At 38.1% G+C, this 24343-nt stretch overlaps 1 protein-coding gene across 36 annotated transcripts in view; it reads left to right on the top strand.

The window, feature by feature from the left end:
* Abi3bp (ABI family member 3 binding protein) overlaps nt 1–24343 on the top strand; it is a 230040-nt gene that overhangs the window by 130417 nt on the left and 75280 nt on the right. For 17 of the 36 annotated variants that reach the window (XM_052159205.1, XM_052159202.1, XM_052159201.1 and 14 more), the window contains 14 exons: nt 5640–5702; nt 6820–6894; nt 7407–7481; nt 8321–8395; nt 13380–13421; nt 15342–15422; nt 15863–15910; nt 16874–16936; nt 17712–17759; nt 19469–19525; nt 20339–20425; nt 21838–21873; nt 22689–22769; nt 23776–23832. The exons of 1 other annotated variant lie outside the window; for it this stretch is intronic. In XM_052159205.1, coding sequence (XP_052015165.1) covers nt 5640–5702; nt 6820–6894; nt 7407–7481; nt 8321–8395; nt 13380–13421; nt 15342–15422; nt 15863–15910; nt 16874–16936; nt 17712–17759; nt 19469–19525; nt 20339–20425; nt 21838–21873; nt 22689–22769; nt 23776–23832 — 888 coding nt within the window. The remainder of the gene's footprint in view (nt 1–5639; nt 5703–6819; nt 6895–7406; nt 7482–8320; nt 8396–13379; nt 13422–15341; nt 15423–15862; nt 15911–16873; nt 16937–17711; nt 17760–19468; nt 19526–20338; nt 20426–21837; nt 21874–22688; nt 22770–23775; nt 23833–24343) is intronic. 18 more of the 36 variants (XM_052159209.1, XM_052159208.1, XM_052159211.1 and 15 more) reach the window with 16 other exon arrangements.

The raw sequence follows: 24343 nt of genomic DNA, 5'->3' as shown, positions 1-24343 counted from the left end.
TGTCCTATGTGAATACAGAATAATTCTGATTTTTGCCTTGATCTATTTTCATGGCAGAACAGCCTCATCCAACATTAATGTCCTTGGAGACTGCTGGCATTCAGCAGGGGAAAGCCATGTATGACTCCTGTATGACTGGTGCTGCTTGATTGGTCACTAAATGTGAAATATTGTTTCCTTTTATAACATTCATTTTGCTTTGGAACTTACTGGAAATTTTGCCACCTTTACATTTTGCATCAAAACTGCAGGATGAGTGTTCTCATAAAGACTTCTATACTACTTTTTGAAATATAAAGGACAACTGAGAATTCTAGTTTGCTTGGTTATGGAACCTCTTGAGTTATTTCGATAGTTTCTGGCAATGAAGGAACAGGATATTTGAGGTTTGGAGCATTACAAGAAATATGAGATATACTTAATATATCCCCCTCCCCCTCCCTCATCTCTGTGCCCTCATCTCTCACTAGCTCTGTATGCTGTGATTTTACTATGTGGACCTGCATTTTGTATAGCCTTCTGTAAAGTATGCTAACTAGGGTTGATTGAGCTTGATTTCCTTGGCAAATCTAATTTTCCATAAAGTATGTAAAGGAAATTGTAAAAATGTGCTCTATAATAGCATACCAGGATGTAAAATTACTTATAAATTCTGTGTTTAAAGGAAACTGACCAAATCTCTGAACTACTTAAGTGCTTGTGACAGTTACTCAGGGTAAATTCTGTCTTTCTAGTGATGAAGTAGAGCTAGACTTCAGTTCTATTAGACAGTGGCCAGTCTGCTATAATTCCTGTGTTATGGAAAACTCTACACCTTCTACCGTGTGACGGACGGTGCCCTTGTGTCTCTGTGACCCACAAGCTGTTATGTCCTTCCCTCCACTTAGAATTTCTGCATTAATATTCCTCAAGGGCGTATGGGCATTTCTGTCAGCCTTCAGCATGGTTAGTTCCTTTTAGAGTAAGGTGATGCATGAGGGACTTGTCCCCAAGATGGGTAGACAATTCATAGCTGGGCTCACCAATGTTTTCACGGTCACGCCACTGAATGACTCCATCGAAGAGTGAAGCAATGCCGTGCTGCTTGCTTTGGAATTTGGGGAACAGAGTTTCACAACAGAGAATTACATGTTCTTCCCTGTCCCCCCGGGTGTGATAACCTGAATTACTCCATAAGTGTTCTCTGAGGACTGGTGCAGATTTAATAAAATGATGTCCTGGTCAAGTTTCTGTGTTTTCTATGGACAACAGAGCTGGAAAGGCTCCGAAATCACATAGAGAGCAAGTGTGGATTGTCTAACATCCTAACACAGAACAGGAGATATGGGTGATAGACACGAAGTTCCAGTTTCTAGTTTGATAGTACTAATGTTAAGCTTCCTTAATTTATTTTAATATTCTGTAAAAGGACTTTCATCTAGTACCACAAAGTTTCAGAATCAAAGAAAGAAAATGGTCACAAACCCAGAATGATTCAATACATTTGATTTCAGCATTAGAAAACCCTTTTGTCTGTCCTTCCCCAAAGTGTTTGAACAACTGAATCACCACCCCCTCAATATATTGAGAGGTATTACAAAAACATCTTCCTCTTTGTAAAATTATTTCTTTGTAATCCATAAGTCATCTTTTAGAGACTTGCCCTGACAGGTTAGGACAGAGGACAATCAGTCTTGATCTTTTTTATTACACATTTTATTTCTCTAAGAGGTCAGCCTTTGCCGTTTTCAGTGTCAAATTCATACATACTTTGTAGAATTATAAAGACTATGTCATGCAGCTAGGCTCTGTGAGCTAAGCAGCTCAGCTAGCATGAGGAGGAAGAATGTGTTAGTTGGAACGTTTGTATCCTACATGGTTCACTTAGAGCTGTTGAAAGGAGATACTCTGTATTTGAGCCTTACTCCCTGCTCTGTGAGGTGCTGATTAGCCCAGAGCTGGCTCATCCATCCAGATTAAACCCTAGAGAGGATGGAGAGAAGGAACAAGTTATAGTGTTGATGTTCAAGGGTGAGAAGGTGGATCAAAGCCGAGCGGAAAGTCTACGGGCTTACTGCGGTCTCTTAGAGACTTATGGGCTCTGTCTTTCATTATATTTCACAAACTTCAAATTCAAGCAGAGAAGTGCTATAATTTCCCACTAACTAAAGAACGCATTACTTGTGTATTTAGACAGTACAGAGAATCCGTGTTGCTTTCTTAGCTGTGTCCTGTTATGTTCCTTCACTACTTCTTCATATGGCCACGGGAATTCTGTTTTCATTGTCATGCATAACAATAGCAAGTCTGGTAGGTAGATATTTAGGTTCACACATTATTAAATGGTTAAAAGGCATGTTTATCTTCCATCCCCACATCTAAGTCAGCTGTTACTCTTGTGAGGACCTGAACACATCTTCCAAACTAATTTGTGTGCTAAAATGAAAATTTGCACATTAATTCTATTGGTCTACCATGTACCAGGATCTAGAGTACATAAACCTTGTAAACCAAAATAGCTATGGCACAATCTCTCCATAATAAGGTCTTTTATCCATGAAATTATGTTTGAAAAGGAAAATCTTTCATAGGGCTACTGACTTTCAAGAAACCCAAGCGAACTAAAAGACATTGCTGCTTATTTGGAATGCTTTGTGTGCTATCTATGACTCTATTGGGGCATTTTTATGTTGGTATTTGCATATATTTAGTTTTTCAAAGTAAAAATATGTAGCAAATAAAACATAATAACAAATGGTCTTACGAGTATAAGTACTTCTGAAAAAGCTGAAAGTAAAATTTTGTGTAATTATGACTCATTATTTTACTTGTTATAGCTTTGAATTGTACTACCCAATTTAGCTCTCAAATCTGATTTCTCTTTCAACTCTGGTCTCACGGAGGCTTTGTGAATTAAATTGCAAAGCTATTGCTTAGTTTCAAATAGCATCAGTGCTTTATCCAGTAAAGATGGTGATAAGAAGCAAGGCATGCAGACTGTCTGGAAAACAGTAGCACTCACCCCTAACTCTTGAGGCTGTTTATCAATTTCATACCAAGAATAATTTGTTAGAAATGGGCCATACACTTAGTGAAATCTATTCAGGTAGGCTTAAATGCAAAGTTTTTTAAAGAGCTTTTAGATGCCAAAGTTTTTGTAAGTAAATTCAGAACTCATGGTGATTATTTTTAATTTTATTCGAAATATTTTTTATTTACATTTCAAATGATTTTCCCTTTTCTGGTCCCCCACTCCCCGAAAGTCACATAAGCCCCCTTCCCTCTCCCTGTTCTCCCACCCATCCCTTCCCACTTCCCTGTTCTGGTTTTGTCTTATACTGCTACACTGAGTCTTTCCAGAACCAGGGTCCACTCCTCCATTCTTCTTGGACATCATTTGATGTGTGGATTATGTTTTGGGTATTCCAGTTTTCCAGGCTAATATCCACTTATTAGTGACTGCATACCATGACTGATCTTTTGAGACTGGGTTACCTCACTTAGTATGATGTTCTCCAGCTCCATCCATTTGTCTAAGAATTTCATGAATTGATTGTTTCTAATGGCTGAATAGTACTCCATTGTGTATATATTCCACATTCTTTGCATCCATTCTCATGGTGATTTTAAGAGTGTTTTTCAGAGAATTCAATTTCAGTCCTGTCCTCCTCTTCTCTGACATTTGTAACTTCAGAGTCAAAGGATTTTTATCTAATACAGCACTTTGAGTGGTTGTTTTTCGAAGCTATCTGAGCAGCATGAGACTTGTAGTATGTAGCAAGTAGGTTAGGTCTTTTTTTTTTTTTTTTTTTTTTGTCGTTTTCTTTTTTTTTCCCTTCACCACTCAACTCTAAAAAAAAAGTATAAAAATAGAAATATAGGAAGCAACTGTGCTGACAAGTACATTATTTGAATCCCAAGTATTTCCAAGAAAAAGACTTGAAAGTAAGAGATACCTAACAAATGGAAATGTACAGACATGAACCATAATCACTAGAGGACAGCAAAGTGTTCTGTTCCCAATGGTGCCTCTGGTGATGACTTCTGGAAGTTGTCAACCTGGCTTGGAACCTTAAGGTTTGAGTATAAGAAGTAAGGTTAGTTAATAAATACCCATTAGAATAAAAATACAGACTGCAGAAAAATTGACCTAACGTACTTGATAGAAAGGAGATTTGGGACTTAGCATACATGCAGCCATGGCATTTTCCAGAGTTAAGATATTAATTCTCAATTTCACAAGGCTAGAGGAATATGTGTAAGTTGATGGCATTTCCTAACACTTGAGTGGGGGCAGAGCTGGTGGCACTAGATGTTCAATTTGAGTCTTAAAGCAGGGAAAGGATTAGAAACTGGCAGTATTTTTGGTTCTTTAAAAGATTAGTCATTCCCATCTTTTAAAATCACAACTAGGCTAACTTTACAATAAAATTTTAGGTCCTAATGAAATAAGATTCTTGCAGTGTGTGCCTATTTTCACACAGGGTATTATTTCTGAGGACTTTGTAGGTTTACCATCACAAGTGACACGCTTCTCCCGTGTCCTCTTAGGGGATTACATGAGCTGTTCTCTTCTTTGAGACTCTGCCTCACTGTCTAATATCATCTTACAGCTCCAATTAGCAGTTCCATATCATTAAACTGTCATTGGGTCCAATGAATAAGTCCTCCTGTGTACTACCTCCATGTTATTGTTCTATGAGCCAATCTGAATGTCCAAGATGAGCAGTGTCTACCTCCAGTTTCTGCTTTCTCTGCCTCTTATTTCTACAGTGACAGTTATTTGTGTATCAAGAGAAGATTTTTTAGTACTGTTTTCACTTGCAAGTTCTTTTACATGAACATGAAATTTATCCCTATATTAAAATAGTTACATTTGAATGAATCCCATTTTCTTCCTTTTATACAGAATATAAAAATCTGCCTTCAAATCCACCCAGCTTGTAGAAGGGATCGTGACTCTATAGAGGAACATAGAAAATTGCCTCTAAATAAAACCAAGAGAGGCAGTGCCAAGCATTCCCTGGCCTCAGGCCCACTGTCCTTAGCTCTGATATTTGGGTGAAAGTGTGCTTAGTCAACAATCCCCACATTCGGATGCAGCAATTATGGTTACCACTACAAACAACTTTATTATCTAGAAAATGGATAAACCAGTGGCAGTGCCTGTCTCGCCTCTATCTCAGGGATGGTAACAAGGGTAAAAAAGGTTAATGCAGGAGACGATGTGAACTTTGAAGTGCTATTTACTCCTTAGGTACCATACCAGAGACTGTAACTAAGTAGAAAGCTTAAGCAATGGATTCTACAAATTCAATGTGCCTTCTCTTTCCTTCTTTAGAAGCCTCTGCCCTAGCCACGTGACGTTAGATTTCTGTTCACGCTTGTTGAAGCTCTTTGATTTAAAGCTGGCATCACTTCATTCTAAACAAATGACAAAATTTTTCACAGCATTTCAGGGCCAGGGCCATGGCACAGTAAACTCCTGCAGCTGAGACAGAAGTGGTGACTGTCATCTCAGTCAGTAGTGAGGAGGCCAAGAGCTCCAGAATTTAGTCCCTATGTTAAACTGTGCTTTAGCAGCCACTAAAATATGTCAGGTAATCATGCGTAATATCGCAAAATTAACATGTCTTTTGTTTTACCTTTCTATTTTTAAGCAACTTATGATGTTATCTCAAGCTCAACAACTTCTGATGACACTGAACTAGAGCCTCACACAGGTATACCCAACCTTTCAACAATGCCTTTGGATCCTAGGTCTTCTTATAGTTTTTGTAGGATGAAGAAGTATGTTCCCTAGGGTTCCATAGCAAGGAGTAGCTATCTCCATCTGTGTCAGGGAGACAGCTCCTGGGCATACTTCCCATTGGGGATTACTCATTATTTTTATCAGTCAACAAACTCTGTCACACAGGGGAGAGCACAGATAGATGAGGAAAGCAATGTAATGGTATCTTATTCTTTTGTCTGGCAACATTCAGACAATTTTTATATTTACAAATATAAAAATATTTAGTATTCCTAGAGAGTACTCCACAGGGCAGTGATTCTCAAATGGGGATGTTTTAGGATCTCTCCTTTGCACGGGGGCATTGCATAGAGACACATGTATTCTTAACTGCTGGAGGAGGTGCATTCACATCTAGAATATAGAGACTTGGAGATACCCTGCTGTGCACACATCGGCCTCTCACAACTAAGCTTTCTTGGGTACCAATAGTTGTACTGCTGAGCTGAAAAGCCCCATGTTAGGATGGGAACATCACTTGTTTGTTACACTTCAGTTGTGTCTAAGTTTTACATTCACTTACTGACCTATCCACAGTGGGTTGAGCTCAGTCCAGCAGCTTCTCTTAGCAAATATGTATCAAGCATCTACTTAACCAGTCCTGGAGAACTAAATGTCAGACTGGTATCTGTCAAACATAGATAGGCATCTGGCATGTTTTTATGTATAGTCTTATCTTAACATTTTTTTGTATGAAAAGCAGAAATAATTTTATACAGTAGAAAATTAAGAAGTAATAAAACTGAATCCTCATAGTAGGTTCCATTAGCAGTTATGAAATAAGGGAAGAACCTAGAAAAATGATAACTGAAAATAAGTTGAATGGCATAGCTGTTTTATCGTGGGTTCTGATATTTCAGTGATGTGTGTTGTGCAGAGTGGGGCCATCTTTAGTTCTTATTGAATCACTGGCTTAAAGCATTGGCTAGCAATCCCTCAAGAATCCTTGATGTTTTCCTTTTATGGGGCACCGCTTCTTACTCAGGAGTTTGTATTTTATCACCAGGAATGTCTATTCCCTTTATAAATGTTGACATTTATTCCAACAGCAACAAGCGATCCTATTCTGGACTTTGTCCCGCCTAAAACTTCTAGAACTGCTGAACAGCCAAGGGCAACACTGGGTAATGTTTTTAACAGAAAAATTGTGCTTTGTTTTCCATTAAACGTTCCATAACCCATGTGGATGCCTTTCTTCCAAAATGACCATTGGATCTCATTTCATCTAACCATTTACCTCTTTCCTATTTCTGAACATAGATGAATGATATATTTTTATACAGGCATCTTTTATATTCCATTTTATGTATTCCTCTCATACTAAATGAACTACAAAACAAAACAAAAATACCTTCAAAAAACTGCATGGGCATCTTTGTCATCTGCAGCATCTCTTGCCCTGTGTTTATGACTTGCATCCTCTCATTTTCGTGGACCAGCTTTGCCTGCTCTGAGCAATTAGCATTCTAGCTTTTCCCTGCTTTACATCACAGTGTCATCCACCAGCTGAGGACAACGTGCATCTTTTCTCATCCTTTTAGCATGCAAATTATGCCATCTGAAAGCATGTTGAAAGTCCTAAGAGACCTCATTTTAACTGAGTTCACTTCGTGGGGTGGGGTATTTATGTTTCCAGCACCAAGCGAAGCATCATTTGAATCCCGAAATGCGGAAATCTTCACCAGTCCTGAAGCGAGACCTACAACAGCTGGTAACTGATACCATTTGTATAGTTGTATGCTTTGAAAGGACAGGTAAAGTGACAGCAAAGAACCAGTGACATTTGCCTTTGATGTTTTAATGAATAATCATTTCCTTTCTTTACCACTGGATTCTTCAAGAAGCTGAGTTATCCATAGTTAGTCTTATAAACCTCAAGAGATTTGGACAATTCTGACATCTATATATTTTGAAAAGTAGTTTTCTTGATTGCTTTCAACTTTGCTTGACCACAAAAATACAGCAGAAGCAAGTGAGAATTGTTTTAAGTATATTTCTTTCTCCTGAGCACAGTGGTAGCTTTCATCCATGGTAGTTCAGAAAGAGCCATGTAGTACCTGTAGTCCTGGATATGCAGAAAAAAGATGTGAGAGAGCTCATGTCATATAAAGAAAATTAAATAATGGAGTTCATTCATGTCTGGTGAAGATGCTAATGAACTTCAAGATAGATGTATTCTGAATGTTCTTCCCCATTCTATAAATCCAAAATATCATATAAATCATATAAATATCATATAACATATGTTATAATTTGAAGCACTTCCAGGGTGCTCAGTTTCCAGTACCTTTATTTGAGTAGTATTTTTCCTCAAGTAGAAATCTTGAGCACTCCTTTATAGAAACATGATTCTTTTGGACCCTGGGAGCACTTAAACTTATTGAGTATGTGCTCTGTAGAAAGCACGCACAGCATGGGCATCTAGGAATACAAGGAGAACTATATAGTCATTCTTGCATTCAGTAGGCTTATGTATTTATGTTTACAGGCACAGTGTGGCCAACCTTTGGGAAGTATCACTTACCAAAGCTGTATTAACTCTCCTTGCAGCTCCTCAGCAAACTACATCCATCCCTTCCACACCCAAACGACAGTCAGCACCCAAACCGCCAAGAGTCAAACCTGGTAAATAAATGTCTCTTTAAATTTTCAAATTACTTAAACCCAAATAGATCATGCTCATCTCCTGAGAGTAAAAAGAAAATGATAATTCTCTGTAGGACAGTTTCTTCACAAAATTTAAAAACAACAAACAGTAATATAAAAGAGAAAATGGGGGGTTTCCAGTAAAGTGCCTCTAGACTTGGAGATAAGCAGGGGAACAGGTTTGCTACCTCAGCTCCCAGTGTGAAATAGCTACTCTGCACATTGCATTGAAGCATCTTTCATTTTTGCCCTAGGGCAGTGGTTCTTAACCTGCAGGTCATGGCTTCTTTAGGGATCCAATGATCCCTTCACAGGGACTGCTTAAAACCATCAGCAAACACAGATATTTATATTATAATTTATAACAGTAGCAAATTACAGTTATGAAGTAGCAGGAAAAATAATTTTGAGGTTGGGGATGGCCACAACATAAAGGGTCATAACTTTAGGAAGGTTGAAAAATACTGCCCTAAAGCATGCTGATGTAGAGAGGATGTTATTCTGGTCTTCTAGTTTCTTATAACCCCAAGAGTACTAATAATGAAAATAAAACATACGGTATAAAACTTCAGCTTGTAGTGCTTATATAGAAGCTCCAAGAAAGATTGAGTTGCAGCCATGAGCCTTAAAATATTTGTAGGATTCCAGTGGTAGAAAGAGGAAGAGAAAACATCTATAGCAGCCAATTTATCAACTTGGGGGTCTTGGTTCCCGTTGCCTGATCGTATGCCCAGGTACTTGCTCAGAGAGCTGACTTACTCCTCTAACTTTGCAATGTAAATATTTTTACTGACCTATATGTGTTGTTGATGGTTCAGAAATTCTTTCCTTCAAATTTTGTTCAGTGCATACTTTACAACTGACTATTAGATATGGCAGGGTTTTGAAAGGTCACTCTGTTCTTGAAGGAGATTTTACTATCTCCAAGTTGTTAATTTTTCCTTCCTATCACCAGAAAGAACTACAAGTCCAAGGACAAATACTCTGAAATTTCTAAACATCCTGATTCTACTCAGTGCTGTATCTGTTCCTCCTTCTCACTATGGAGAATGCTGCACCCTGGCTTTTTTGTAAGCTGTCAGAGGCTGTTGTAATTGCTTGCTTGAGATATGCTATGCATCTCACGAACTCTATGGGTTCTATAGCTACTTTGGCTGTGAGTTGCCTGGAGTTTGTAGATCTGAGAACAGATTCAGATGTTGTCTATGGCCAGTCCATGATAGGTACTGTTCTTTGCAGGATGGCACACATAGTTCTTGAGGCTTTTTGGGAAAACACCTTCAAGCTCAACTTAGGAGTTCTATGAAAAGGTGACTTTTAATATGGCATCATTGAAATTTCTTTGTGTTTCGTATCACAGGATTATGCCTACCAATCACTAACATCAAAACATACCCCCATTTCCTAGTAAATAAGAAGTAAAAGTGAGAAATAATTAAACATAGATTAAAACCAGTCTTTGAGTAGTTACCAGAAAGCAGCAACACTCTTCCGTAAGTGATTCTCTGTGCCTAGAATGTGAAATATTCTTTTAACGGAATATTTCCAAGCTCTTCCAAGCTGACAAATTCATTCCACTTATTTAGTTTTAGTATTAGATTTATCTCTTATGGTTTTATATGCCAACACAGGAATCTGTTGGTTATTTTGTTTATTTTTAACTCAGTAAAATACAATTAATTTCTCTGAACTTTGAAATATTCTCTCAGGCTAGAACTGACACCAAACGTGATAGTTTCTCTGATCCTCAGTTGTAGTGTTCTAAAAACAATGCTGACAAATTGATTTACACAACTCTTTGGCTCAAGAAGTTCCAATTTATATGATGTATCTGATGCAGTTTTTCCATGGAAAGTGCAAAAACTCAACCAGATGATCTCAGCACAACCAGGCCCTTTGGCATTATCATAGTGTTGCTCTGAACTTTGTGACAGACAGTTATATTTATGACCATCACACAGAGAACCCAGAAATATAGCCATGGTGTGAGTGAGGGTCCCTTGTCTGTGTTTGGTACTGCAGCATACTTTCCAGTACCATAGTTGACTGGCGTTCTGAATAACAGCCTTTCAGCTGGCAGGGCGGGCATGGGTTCCATCTTCTAAGAACCCTGTTTGTTTGGAGCTCCTCGGTTCGGGTTGCAGGGCCAGAAAGAGCTATTTCTTGAATGTGCCAAGCCTTTTTAGTCAAGGTTTTTACATTCTGTTTACTTCTCAGAAGATTTTATGCTGTTTTTCTAAAGTCTAGAAGGCTCTTTGGTAGAAGCACCTATTTAGGGAGGTGGAACATATTGAATGATCTTGCAGTTGACCTTTTACAGTTTATCTGGAATTTACACAACAGTCTTGGATATCAACTTATAAAAGCTGTGGAGAGTTTGGTGGTTCTTCGTGTCCTTGTCATATACATTTTAACCCTTTAGCTCTAGAGAAATTGCGTTCTAACTCTGCTGTGTAAAGGATTCTCAGCTTGGATTGCTGCTCTTGGTGTGTTTGTGAAGCAGTTATTAAAGCAAGAGGTTTTCTGCGCTTAATCAGTCATGATTTATTTTCATTATGGCATAAGACAACAAAAGCAACTGCTAAGAAAACGAATTTATGTGGCTGGGTCTCCAAATGCAGATGGCAGAGCTGAGGGAAACAGAATGGAGTTCTAAACCTCTAGGTTACAATCCTTTCAGGGGTGTTAAATAACACTTTCCAGGGGTCATATATCCAATATCCTGCATATCAGATATGTATCTCCCAGTCCATAAAAGTAGCAATGTTACAGCTATGAAGAAGAAACAAAAATAATCTTCTGGTTGGGGTCACCACAACATGAGGAATGTATTAAAGGGTCCCAGCATTAGGAAGGTTGAGAGCCACTGAATTAAAAGCGTGGGCAAGTATATGAGTGACCCTGGCTAAGGTTGCCAAACGAAGACGGCCAGAGTATAAAAATCAAGTGTCCTAGCATTAAATTAAGAGCTTTCTCAGGTGAAGTGGTCAGGAATTGATGTATATCTGTTTTAAAAATAATTCTTAGGTTTAGCCTGAGAATGTGACTATTTATGCTGCACTCCAAGGAGGAGTAGATACCAGGCAGATGGGGAACCGTGCTGTGTGTTTTGGTTAGCAAATTAAATAGTCCTCATTAATTATGTCTGCTAATTTCACAATAAAGTTGGAAAGCATCGAAAACTGCCTATAAATATTGTTTGACATTTATTTATGATAAGTCTTATTATTAGAAGTAAGTTAAGTTAAATTAGAGGTCGGGTTGTTACTCTTTGAAATGTTCAAATAGACAAGTGGATTTTTTTTTGTTATGTTTTGGGTGTTTTTGACCAGAACTTTTACTTGGAAGCTGGTGTGGTTTTGTTCCTTTGATTTCTAAGCATTGTCACAGCCTCGGGTCCTCACCCTTTCCAGCTCACAGTCAGGATCACCACTTAAGGTGGTTAATGCTCAAACCTCACAGTAAGGGACAGTGTGTGACCCAAGTCAGCTAGAACATGGGCCAGATCTCTGCAAAGCATTTCCTTAGCCACAGACCTTTGGTATTATTTAAGCTTTGTAGAGGTTTCTGTTTCTAGCTAGAGTTCACAAGAGCATGTTAACCACCAAAGACTTCTCAGTGTGAAGAATCCCCTCCCTGCCTTTCCCAGTTCTCCTCAAACGCTAGCTTTTCCATTTCGCTTTCCACATGACCTGCTTTTGCTTGGTGGTTGGGTTAGTCAGTGAAGCTTCACATTTGTTTTTGGATTATTTTATATTCATAACCTACCACATTTCTGAAAACCAGAGCCTCTGCCTTTCCCCTCCCTGTCTGTCCCGTACAATGAGAACTGTCACCCTTCTGTGTTAATGCACTGTGTAGTATCACCCTTAGCTCTGAATTACTATATTTGAGTTCTGAAAGCAAGTCATTTAGTTCCTAGAAAGTTGCTATATAAAAACATCTATTGTCGCTTTTCCTCCCAGTTACTCCTTGTGTCTTCCAAACCTGTCACTCTCTCATTCAGAATTATCAGGGTTAACTCAGACAAACTACTATCTGAGCTGTGTAAATAGGAGGAAAGTTTATGTTGTAATGAAAGCCAATGGGTGCCAAATAGATTAATTTCTTTTTTATAAGAAATAAAAGTTCTTACTCCCCCTCCCCAAGCTTGACAAATACAGCTAATTGTAATTATCTTCTTGAAAGAAAATTTTTATTGAGCAGAAGTATACAAAAACTACTGGAAAGAGCCTGTAGTTCTTTTTCTTCCCAGACATAGTAAATGCCACCAAACTATCATCTGCAAAACAAAACAAAACAAAACAAAACAAAACAAACAAACAAAAAAAACCAGAATAGCTCGTACACTTCTCGTTTGATCATCAGAGGGTTTGTTATTTATCATAAGATGTTATTTAATTTGTTAAGCAGTTCATGAAACCTGAGACCGCACTTGGACACACATTGATTTCCTCACCAAGTAGATTTTGTTTACTAGCAATATGTACTCGTAACCACGGGTAGTACCATATGCACACGGGTGGCCCTTTCACCCTTCAGTTTCTTATCTTTTGTGAAAGAACATGAGGTCCAGCCAGGCTGGATATCGTTCAGAACTAACAGTGTGCAGGCATTAGAGGATGGTGCATTGCCTTCTTCTCACCTCCTGCACTGAACATGGCTGCTCTGTAGGAAACAAAATGGCAGGTGGCAAGAACTTCAGAACACCCCCGAGACAGCCATCAGACATTTGTGGTAAGAGCCACGGCAAAGATCAGCAGGACAAATGAGAATTCTTAGCTCTTTTGCTGGGGTTTATGCAATGGATATGAGGGGAATGAGCCTCAGTATCCCAAGCTGGAATTGCCCCCGCCTTCATCAAGGAGGGAGCAAACGTGTCTTGTGATAAAGAGCGTTTAGTTTCTGCCTTAGGTGAGCCCCTCAGCACTGACTGCTCTGACACAGCGTGCTTTCGTTGCAGCCCCAGGACCCGAGACTCGACCGTCTGCACAGTCAACAAAGGGTAAAGCTGCTTCCTTGACTCAAAGTGGAAGAACGGCCTGTATCACTTTCTGTGCTCAACCTTTGTCCTCAGATTTGCTTTACTTTAAAAATACTTAATTGTTCTTCAGATATTATTTTTTTGCAGCTGTTTTTGCAAGAACATCTACCCCTTGCCTGGGCTTGGCTGAACAGAGGCTCTGGGACAACCATGAAAGCCATATTACCTTGGATGTGATCTATCATAGTCAAGATTTCCCTTAGTTGCTTCTAACCTGTTATTTCCAGTGGAGACTCCTGGCATCCACAGCACAATTGTGCTTCCCTTTGGGAGGTGGTTTTTTTTTCCCCTCCCTTTTCAAAGCGCTAACATTTGCAGACTTTCTTGAAAAGTGAGACGATTGTTCCAGATCTGAAAATTCTGATGCATCACCAGATGATAATCCATTAGAAGTCGGGGAAAAGGAAAAAAAAGAAAAAGTAACAACAAAGATAATACTTATAGCTTCTTTTTTTTTTTCAAAAGAGAAAAAGAAAGAAAACCAAACCAAAGAACAGACCCGTTCTATTGCCACGCTAGCCAATTACACACAGTTTCCTTCACAACAAAAGCTCCTGCTTAGTGGATTACTTCCACAGCTTCCAAGGGCCCAGGCCTCTGCCCTTTTTCCATTTCCTTCTCCAAACTTTAGCTGGCTATATTTTTATTCATTTTGTCAAAAACTTCAGGAATTGATTTCAGTAGAAATCTCATGTGGATAAAATTTCACCACTTATAATTTGCTCAAGCTAGAAGTTAAAAATTGAGCACATCCCACAGTTTAGTCCATTTTGCATTCATTTTTCCTTTGACTTGATTTCCTCTTGATAATTTTGCATGTGGTTTCAGGATTCAGAGCCCTGAGAAAGTGTCAGTGATAATTACTGAGTGGGTGACTCCTTCAGATTCATGCTCAAAGAGTAATAATACATCAGCACCCATTAGCTTTTATATTCTTGATTATTCATAAAATCTTACACTACCTCTAGCCTACAAATATGTCTCATTTAAAAAAAAAAGTTTCCTTGGACACAGTTTTGAAATTCAAGTTGTTTTTGTCCTATCATTTACATATGAGTTTCTTTAATGCTAAGTAAAAGGAAAAAAATTCTCCTACTTTTGAATATTAAGCCAAATTTTAATTTTAATTTTTAGTGCTTCTGAAAAAAATCAATCTTCCTCATGTTCCTCCTGATAGTATAGCTTCAAAACTTTTGTGTGACCATCTCCTCTAAACTGTACACTAATTTTGAGATTTTTTTCCTTCGATGTCTGTCTCAAAGTGGAAGAATAAGGAGATCTTTTGGGAAATTTATAAATCTTTGGCAAACTATAAAGAGAAGGGGGAAGAGAGAGAGAGAGAGAGAGAGAGAGAGAGAGAGAGAGAGAGAGAGAGAGAGATCAAAACAACATATAAAAACCACACTAACTAAACTCCACATTCTATGTAACTGGGTGATGATAGAAAATGGCAAAGCACGGGACGTAAGGTGAACAAAAGTATAAATTAAGGGGGAAAGGCAAACAGAACTAGCTACAGTGACAAGCCAGGCATCCCTCCTAAGAGCCTACCCCACCCCTGTTTGAATTCCTGCTGTGGCTTCCCTGACTGATAGGCTTGGGCTTGGAAATTTGAGTCAAATCTTCACCAAATTGCTATTGGTCTATACTCTGCAACAGAAGTTAGGATGCATCCAAATTAGGATGGGTTTTGGTAAAAGGAATGCGGGCATTCCACGGACACATCTCAAGAAATAAAAGCATTCCCAGAAAAAAAATGGCAAAGCAGAATGAGTCCAGAGTGAATCAAGAGGTTTAAATATGTGACTGAAGTACACGTAATCTTCACTCTATTCCTAGCACTGCCCTTTCTCCGCTAACTAGAAATTTTCCTTTCTTTAGCTCCACGCACGACCAGAAAACCAGGTCGTCGCCTCCGTCCTAAAACCACACGTAGTCCAGAAGTACCCAAGTCCAAACCTGGTAAATGTGATGTTTAGGGTTCTGGTTACCATAGATGCAGTGGTGTGGCTTCTAGTTTGTTTGCTGCCACCCCTCCAAACAGCTGGGCTTTAGGAAACAATATGGTTGGTTGGTATACTTGAGATCTTTATATCTACTCTCTACGTTCATATTTTCAATGATGCATCCGTGTCTTTGCTTGTGATTAGTAAGTATACAATGTGAAAAGCAGGCCTACTGAGTGGATTGTTAAGAGTCTTTAGAGTCTTACAGTTGGTTCATATGGAGGACAGCTGATGTGTGGGAAAGCAAGAGTGGATAGAATAGGAAAAGCAAAAGGGGAAATACATTCAGAAAAACAAGAGACTTTGTATACAGTTTCTGCCTTAGTTCACAGTGCAGCCTTCCTTAGGATGTCACTCCATGGTATAATTAGTATTCTTGGTGTTTTGCTTCCATAGCTCTTGAACCTGCCACTGTAGCACCGGAGGTCTTGGTACCCACAATTGGTAATTCTGCATCCTGTCTTGCTGTCTTGTCACTTTTTCTTCTCGTGGTCTCCAACCCATGCATGACTGATGTGCTCTCCCCCATCACACCCTCAACCATGCTTTCCCTCCTGTCCTGTGTGGATGAAGAGCCCGTGGCTGGAGAAGTCTTCCAGTGCAATCTGCTACACTGGCAGAGGGAAGCTCTGTGGTCTTGCACACAGCTTCCCTGTTCTCTGGTGACCCTCTGTCCTTCAGTCACATGTCCTGGTATGTTTGGAGAGTCATCTGCTCTTCCTCACAGATGTCTGTGGTCATCCTGGACTAAACAAATGGCATACATTTTTCCAGTTTCATTTCCCATTGGTAAACGTTTTTAGTATGTTTGGATACCATAGGCTGATGATGATCTGGGGTCCAGTATATAACTGGTGGTTTGCCTTTGCAACTTGAGAACATTCAGTGTTCCAAGAAAACTGTTATTCTTTTTAGGGCTAATATTGTGACTATAATTGTTTTACTGTAACTTCACAGAATTCAGTTTGTCTCTGATCATTTTAAGAACTTCCCCCAAATTGTTAGCCATGTGTCACTATTTCTTGTGTTAATAGCAGATGTTTATGGGTACTTTTCCAGGTTTCTGCTTGAGCAACTTTTAAATTCCCCATCTTACTGTTTCATACCAAAGGAAAAGCAAAGCAGTAAAAATACACTTAGTCCTTAAATAGTGTATTCAAGAAGAAAGCCCTATGATAGTACTTTGACTCAAAGAAACATTTTAGGCATTTTCTTAAGTTTGTTCTTCCATGGAAAACTAGTGGTACAGACGGAGAGCTAAGCCAAGCATCAATTCCAATTCCACCATTCCAGGAACTGTTTTTATATCAAATTAAGTCTACACCATGTGTTTCTCAGCTTATACGTCCTCAATTTTGACAGTCATGACCATGACCATTATGCTAACTTTAAAACCTTCTCTTCTAGTTCCCAAACCACCCCAGAGACCTAAAGCCACACGCCGGCCAGAGGTACCCCACATCAAGCCTGGTAATTAATGCCTTACATTTTCAATGCCTTACCATGTACACATGATTTGCACATTCACAGTTAAAGTAATGATACTACCCAGGGAAGCAATTGCTTTGTAAACCCAAAGCCACAGCTGATATACCACCAGCTAAATTTGTAAACATAATTCCCATTGTCCTAGTTTAACACACTTTTATATTTGGAAATGTCATTGAAAGGGTTTCTATGTGAAACTAATAGCATAACACTGTTACTTTGTTCTGTTTTCTGAAAGTATTCACATTGCGTATGGGAAAAAGCATTTTATACCTGATAATCATATATATCCCATGTGTTATAAAAAGCATTTTTAGGCCTTTCTGAGTTGATAATGAACAGAAGTTGAACTTTTCTGCATCTGTGACAATTTAGAGTGATTTTGCTAGCTATTTTCAGATGCTGCACACAGGAGGAAACATGTTCCTCTGTAATGGGCACAACTGAAAGACTTACCACATAGAGATTGGCTTCCTTTGAATTATCTGTTGATATCTTGAATGGTAACTGGGTGGTTTTCTACAACATTAAAAAAAACATATAATAGTTTTGAAAATTCTATTTTACAACTGAAAACTTCTCCTAAGATTCCAACCAGTATAAACTCTCATTTACCAAGAGATCTCATTATAAATCAAGCCTATCAAGAAAGCAGTCTGTATCAAATCAGAATAAACTGCTATTTATCTGTGGACTAAATATCGCACATTCTTAAGGTTGTTTTCTCTTCATCTGTCTCTTATGTTTGATGCTGCAGCTCATGAGCTGGTCACATTTGGAAGTGAAGTCCCTGCCCCAGCCATAGGTAACACATGTCTTCCTAGCTGTGTTTCCCTGAGAGTTCGCCTCTCGTCTCTCATCATCTGTATGTTCAGTTTCACCATCATTCAGACTTGTCCTATTTGTTTCTTGTTATACTTGTCAGAGACCCTTTTTTAAACATGACGCTGGGCATTCTCGCATCTGCTCAGCTAAAAGTACCTGGATGTTATCTTTCCTTTGACCTTCAGCGTCAAACAGATTGCTTGCAGTACCCAATACTGCCATAAAAGCAGGGACTTCCTGAAGCTTTTCATGCATGCGTGTGAGACCATAAAGTTGGGTAGAGCTTGTGAGGATGCCTTATCAGTTTTGATAAGTCCTTTCTTCCTGGATTCCACAACATTCAAATGTGAGTGGATCTTTCTGCTGAGACATTCGTCTTGTGAGAAGTTCTAACGATGGCTTCATCATCGTGTCCTAGCTTCCTTCATCATCTTTGTGTCTCACTAATTTGGACGCTGATTCCTGATTCCTTTTCATCCAGCCTTGTGCTTTGGTTCCCTGAACAATCAGGGAAAGTCAATCTCTATACCAGTGCTTAGAGGACTTTAGATTATGAGAAAATTGAAACTTACATGAACTCTCCTAAATTTAATGATGAAAAGAGAAACACAAAGAAATACTGATTTAACACCAGAATTGTAATTCTTCATTTCTGGTCTATGAAGATGTATTTCATTTATAGAAATCACATATACTGAGATAAAAAGTGTATGATTTCCCCTTTATTCTGAATTAGCTTTATTCTTTTAGCTGGGAGGATCTGAGAATTAAAACTAAGTTTTTATATGTGCTACCCTAGGGATCCTTTGCTGAGAAATACTGCCAGTCCTCCACACCTGCTCACACACTGGATAATCACATGTAAACTATACATTTACGATAAGTAAGCACAGAAACCTAGTAAGCAACACATTTACCATAAACAGCAGGCCGTCACTTTACATCTGAGTGCTTGTCACAGATCTTCAGAAAATGATACAGTTGACAATACTTTTCCTGTTCTAACAGCCATCAAAAATAATGGCGGTGGATGTGTTTGAAATACAACAGAATCCTCCATAGCCATTTTCAGAGTAAGTTAGTATACGACATTATATGACTATAGAGCAAGTGTGTCAGAATAGATAGAATCAGATGGTCAAATATAGGAAAATACTTTTAGTAACTTCACAGCCATTCTGGGTGAAAATAGTGTGAGTGTCTTGCAGTACAAGAGGGCAGAGAATCTGGGCAGCTACTGGCAGTATAGAGTTTCCCTAGACTTTACAAATGCTTTTGAACATATCAGTCTTACATTCCTTGATCACATTTGTGTCAGAACTAACATCTTGTGACTTTTTCCAAAGTCCAAAAATTAAGACTGTTATCAGATAGCATATTGGACCTCTAGAAAAGCTTACTCCATCTTGCTATAACCGCTTCTCTAATATGCCTAACAATGTATTTGAAATTGCCTGGATTTATGACTTAGTTTGTTCTATAAAAACTTCATGAAACTGTTTCCACAGTGAAGCATGGAATTTGGGGATAATCTAAATCTGTGTTTCTGGGTCATGATCACTCAAAATATCTGCGAAATAAACTATCTCTTATTCCCTTAAGAAAAAATAACAAGCTTAAAATATTTCACCTTTAACATAAATTACTTTGTATATCTCTTAATTTCTCTCATGTATTGCTTTCGGTCAGTTACTACTACAGACATTGAACCTGTAATTATGAGAACCAAGGCATCAGTGACATTAGGTAATAACCTTTTAGTTGTTATCTTCTATTTTAGTCTTTAGTATTTACTTATTGTGTGATTCATATCTATCTGGGTCAGGGGATGTTTCTTTCACAAAAAATGTCTTACCATTAACTATATTTCACATTTTTAATATGGCAAGGGTACTTAAAGTATGTTCCCTAGTTATATGTCTCTCTGCAGCTCCCATGGATACTATCCATTAGGCCCCTCTGCAGCTCCTGTAGATATGACCCACCCATGCCCAGTATCTTGCTTTACATATGTTTTACAAAGCCTATGAGTCTACTCAGTACTGAGTAGTCTAGATTAAAGATAAAATGTCAGATCCACTTCAGAGTGCCTACTCTTTAAGCTATGGTTCTTGAGTTGTTTTTATTTTGAAGATATGAAAGACTTTCATTGTATGCAAGTGATTTTAGAAAGTGTAAAACACAAATAAAATGCTAATTTTATGGATTGTATCTTGAAACTGAGTCTTTCTAAGGACAATTATCCCACAGCAGGTTAGCCCAGATGTCTCTGATGTGATAACATACCATGCATCTGACTCTTTTTGGGTCTGAAACTTCTCTTATGCTAGCAACTAACAAGTTTTCAGAATAATAAAAACAATGTCATACAATCTGTTTCAATGATCAGCTGACCAAAACAGTGTCACATACATATTGCTAAGGAATAATTCCAAAGACAAGAGGCATTTTTTTCCCTCTAACTCGAGAATCTGAGGTCTCAGAAACCTTCCATTTGCATGTTCGTCTTTCTTTAGTCCTCAACTCAAACAATCACAGTGACCACTTTGCTTTTTCTAGCTCCAAAACCATCAAGACCAAGACCTCACCATCGACGTCCCAAACATAAAACCACCCCAAGCTCAAAGCTACCTCAGACTAAACCAGGTAAATGTGGTTCTTGGCTCAAGTAGCTCTTCTCTGGGTATGACCGAAGAGGCAGCTACACATGCAATTAAGGGTGAAGGCTTAAGCCGTAGGAAGCAGCTACCACCAGCATGGTGTTCTGACCAATCCCTAGACTTTCCTGTGCTGTTTTCACAAGGAATTCCTTGATACCTGAGAATATTTTTTGTTTTCTTCCTCTGACATTTAATTACACTTTACTCTTTGATGATATATTGAGGGAAAAAAGCATTATTTAGTTTATTTGATGAAATGCCACATTAGCATCTGTGAGCTATGCACTAGAGGTAACAAGTGACTTAGATGACCAAAGGAACAGCTCTCGTGAATGGGAGTCAAGGATACAGGGTAGCAGCAGGTAACCACTGTTAGGCACATAAACACCGTTACCAACTGATAAATGAATGAATTCTTTAATGAATTCTTCATTTAAAAAAATGTATATATGGACTAATATATGTAACCCGAAACCTTTAGCCTTTGTAGATTTGCCAGCAAGAATGTGCCTTGAGTCCTACAAACAGAGGCAAGAAGGTGCCGTGGAGGGTGGGGGAAAGACAATAGAAAGGCAGGAACTAGGAGTGTGGCCTGACTGAGAAGGGTGATATTTGCTTAGTTGAACAATGATGTTATTTTTGGAAAGTCCGTAAAGATTACAGATGCCCTACTTCAATGGTTGCTTTGATCCCATTGGCATAACCTGCTACTGTTCAGAGCCAGGCCTTTTCTGCCTTGATAATGAAGATGAAGTAACTAATTCCACGGACTAACTGACCTTCCAGGGCTAACTCTGTTTTTGCTTTTGCTCAGACATAAGTCTTCATCTTTTTCTCAAAGTAGACCCTCAACAAAATTAAGCATTATCTAATTTTTCTTCAGTACAGTGAAGTTAATATTCACTGTGTTTCCTTGAATATATCAATAATCATAATTTATCATGGCTCTAGGATTTGTTTTCCAGTATATAGTCTTACCATAATTGGATTTCATATTAATTTATCATAATTTTTATTTATCATAATTGTTCTAATATCTTATTCATGTATAACATTTGTCTAAACAATTTTCTATCACATTATAGTGGTGATAGAAACTGTCACAACTATATGCAGTTGTTTCAGTGACTTTTCAATATAAAAACAACCAAAACTTATAGCTAACCCTGTAGCTAAACAAGCAAATTGCCATTAACTATATATAAATAAAGGATAGAGTCATGTTGTACGAATATCTGTAGACTCTTATATAGAAACTTTAAAGTTTTGGAATTTGTTATTGTGTTGACTATAGAACCAGTACTACTCTGGTAAACCTCATATTTGGGAGAATTTGGTGGATTTTCTGGTGGGTTTATCATTTCTTTGTTTTAAATTGCCTTTGATCATTTCTCGCAGCAGACTTGGGACCTGTCACTCCTGAGCCACCTTTAGGTAATGGTTCTTTATATCCTCCTGTGGGCACTTGTTTCTGTTCACCGTTGAGCTTTGCCATGGTTGCTGAGAAGATGATGTTGACACCCCTAGTGTCATCCTGCTACAGGACTCATCTCAAAGTATCGAAAATTTCTTACTTTTCAACAGAAAGGAATCTTGACTTAATTCAAGACAGCTATCTGATTGATCTATATGCTGCCCTGCAATTGTATCCTGTCAGGCTGAGTCTCCTTGAATAGTTGTGATACCTGGTTCTCCTTTAGGCCTTTGATGAAACCCTAATGGTGGACCAGTGAAGTGCATATGAGAAGTTTGCTTTCTGCATTCAAGTTCTGTGTGACTGGTTTTGACTCTGAAGTTGTTTCAGTGACTTTCAAAAACACTTTAGTTAATCAACAAGTGCAGAACTTCCCCAGGCATAGTCATGTTTAACTAAAAGCATTACTGTAGAGTTGGTTCAAAATTCACACCACTAGTGTTAATGTGGAGTTATAACCAATCTTTGGTTTAGAGGCATGTTCAAAAAATAGGGATTGCTCCTAACTTCTATTTCTTAAATGTAATTATTGATTGATTTTTGTCTCTGGAGAATTTTCAATTATTAAATCTGTTAATATACTAGAGAAAAGAATTTCAAATCCTAATGATAGGATCTCTTATCTCAAATTCTTAAAGGTTAAGAAAAACAACCCTTAGGGTTATGGTTATGGTTATGGTTATGGTTAGGGTTATGGTTAGGGTTAGGGTTATCATCCTAGGAGGGGATTATGAACTCATCACCCCCTACTTAATTCTAAATTTTCTTCTATCAGCTTCAACAACAAAAAAAGTCCGCCGTCCACTTCCCAAACCTCAAACCACACCCCATTCAGAAGTACCTCAGACAATATTGGGTAAATATGTGGCTTGTGATTTATTCTGTGTTAGAGGGTATCCTATATATCTCTTTAGGGGTAAAACCTCCTAGTTTGCAAAGAGAATGCCACATAGCTAGGCAGCTTATGATTCCTTCTTAAGGGTTATGTCTCCCAATGGCTATTTTATTTACTTACTCTCTGATTATATTCACATCTTAAAGATAGACATTAATATAGTTTAAGCCAAATGATCTTCTCAAATCTATATTCATTAAGCTTACCCTCACTCTCCTAAGCCACTTTAGCCCATGGCTCTGAAGTAGGAGGTGTATTTTATTTACCAATTAGTTGACAATACAACAGAAACTGTGTTCTCCAAAGAATTTACCTCTTAATGGGTGTGGTCTCAACTTCCTTGTAGCTGTGAACACACATCATAGACAAACTCTATAGTGTGACCTTAACACTTCCTACCTTTTCCCTTTGCCTCCTTATTACCCTGTACACCTGTTTTTCTATGTCTGGTTCTAGTAAGTCCAGCGCATACTCAAGGGAAGATATAAATACAAACTTTATATCTGTTGTGGCAGAAAGTATAAACCAGTCATTGTGAATCACCATAGAGTCTGTGAACCATTTTGTTTACATTCAAATATCTGAACTGCTCATTGCATCTGGCATTGGTCAACGTTTTTCTGATTTTTGCCTTTTATACAAGTCCTGGGTGGTTCCTCTGATGATGAGTTATATTTTCTACATAGGTTCTCATGAGTTACAAGTGAATAGCAGTAGGATTCTAGACTTGATCTCAAGGAGATGCTCAAAGACTCCAAAGGCTGGTACTAATCTGTGAATCAAATGAATATACACTAATTCTTTAGAGAAGTATTTGAAGAACCAAAATATTCATTTTCTCTAGAGTTAAGAACATTAAAATAATGTTGCAGCCAAAGAAACCATGTTTTTTTACTGGTAAGATGAATTTTCTAACATTCTATGCATTCATAAGGTTTCTTTGGTTTCTTATATTCTTTTCGATCAGTTCCTGCTACAAGCCTTGAACCAGTTATTAGAACTAAGGCTCCAGAGATGACATTAGGTAATGGCATACCATGTTCTTCTGTATCTGCATTTCCTTCTCTTTTTATCACCCTTATGACCACTGCTTCATAAAGCTTCTGCATCTTCTGGTCATTCTTAATATGTTTATGTGTGTTAAAAAGACATCTTAACTTTTATGAGAGTCAACGTATTGAAAAATACACTATATATATATATATATATATATATATATATATATATATATATATGCATATGCATATAGATTCACTATCACACCCTAGATTTGTCCTGTCTCTGCTTCTGTGCCTATCATGTTGATCACATTCACAGTTTTGCTATGGGGCGTCCATCTCTGTCCATGGCTACAGGGGAATCTATTCACCTTCTAGTGTTAATTCGTGCAGCTCTTGTTATGTGATGGGATCTTTTTGAAGCTCTGAATTTCTTCATTTTCACTGTCTGTATGGTTAAGCTTTTGACATTTTAGGGAATGATAAACTTTGCTTTAATGCAGTTGAAAGTAGAAAATGTATTCAAGACTGGTCAGT

Source organism: Apodemus sylvaticus, chromosome 15 (genome assembly GCF_947179515.1).
Source record: "Apodemus sylvaticus chromosome 15, mApoSyl1.1, whole genome shotgun sequence".
Classification (NCBI taxonomy): Eukaryota; Metazoa; Chordata; class Mammalia; order Rodentia; family Muridae; genus Apodemus; species Apodemus sylvaticus.
This window is presented reverse-complemented; position numbering and strand designations above follow the sequence as displayed.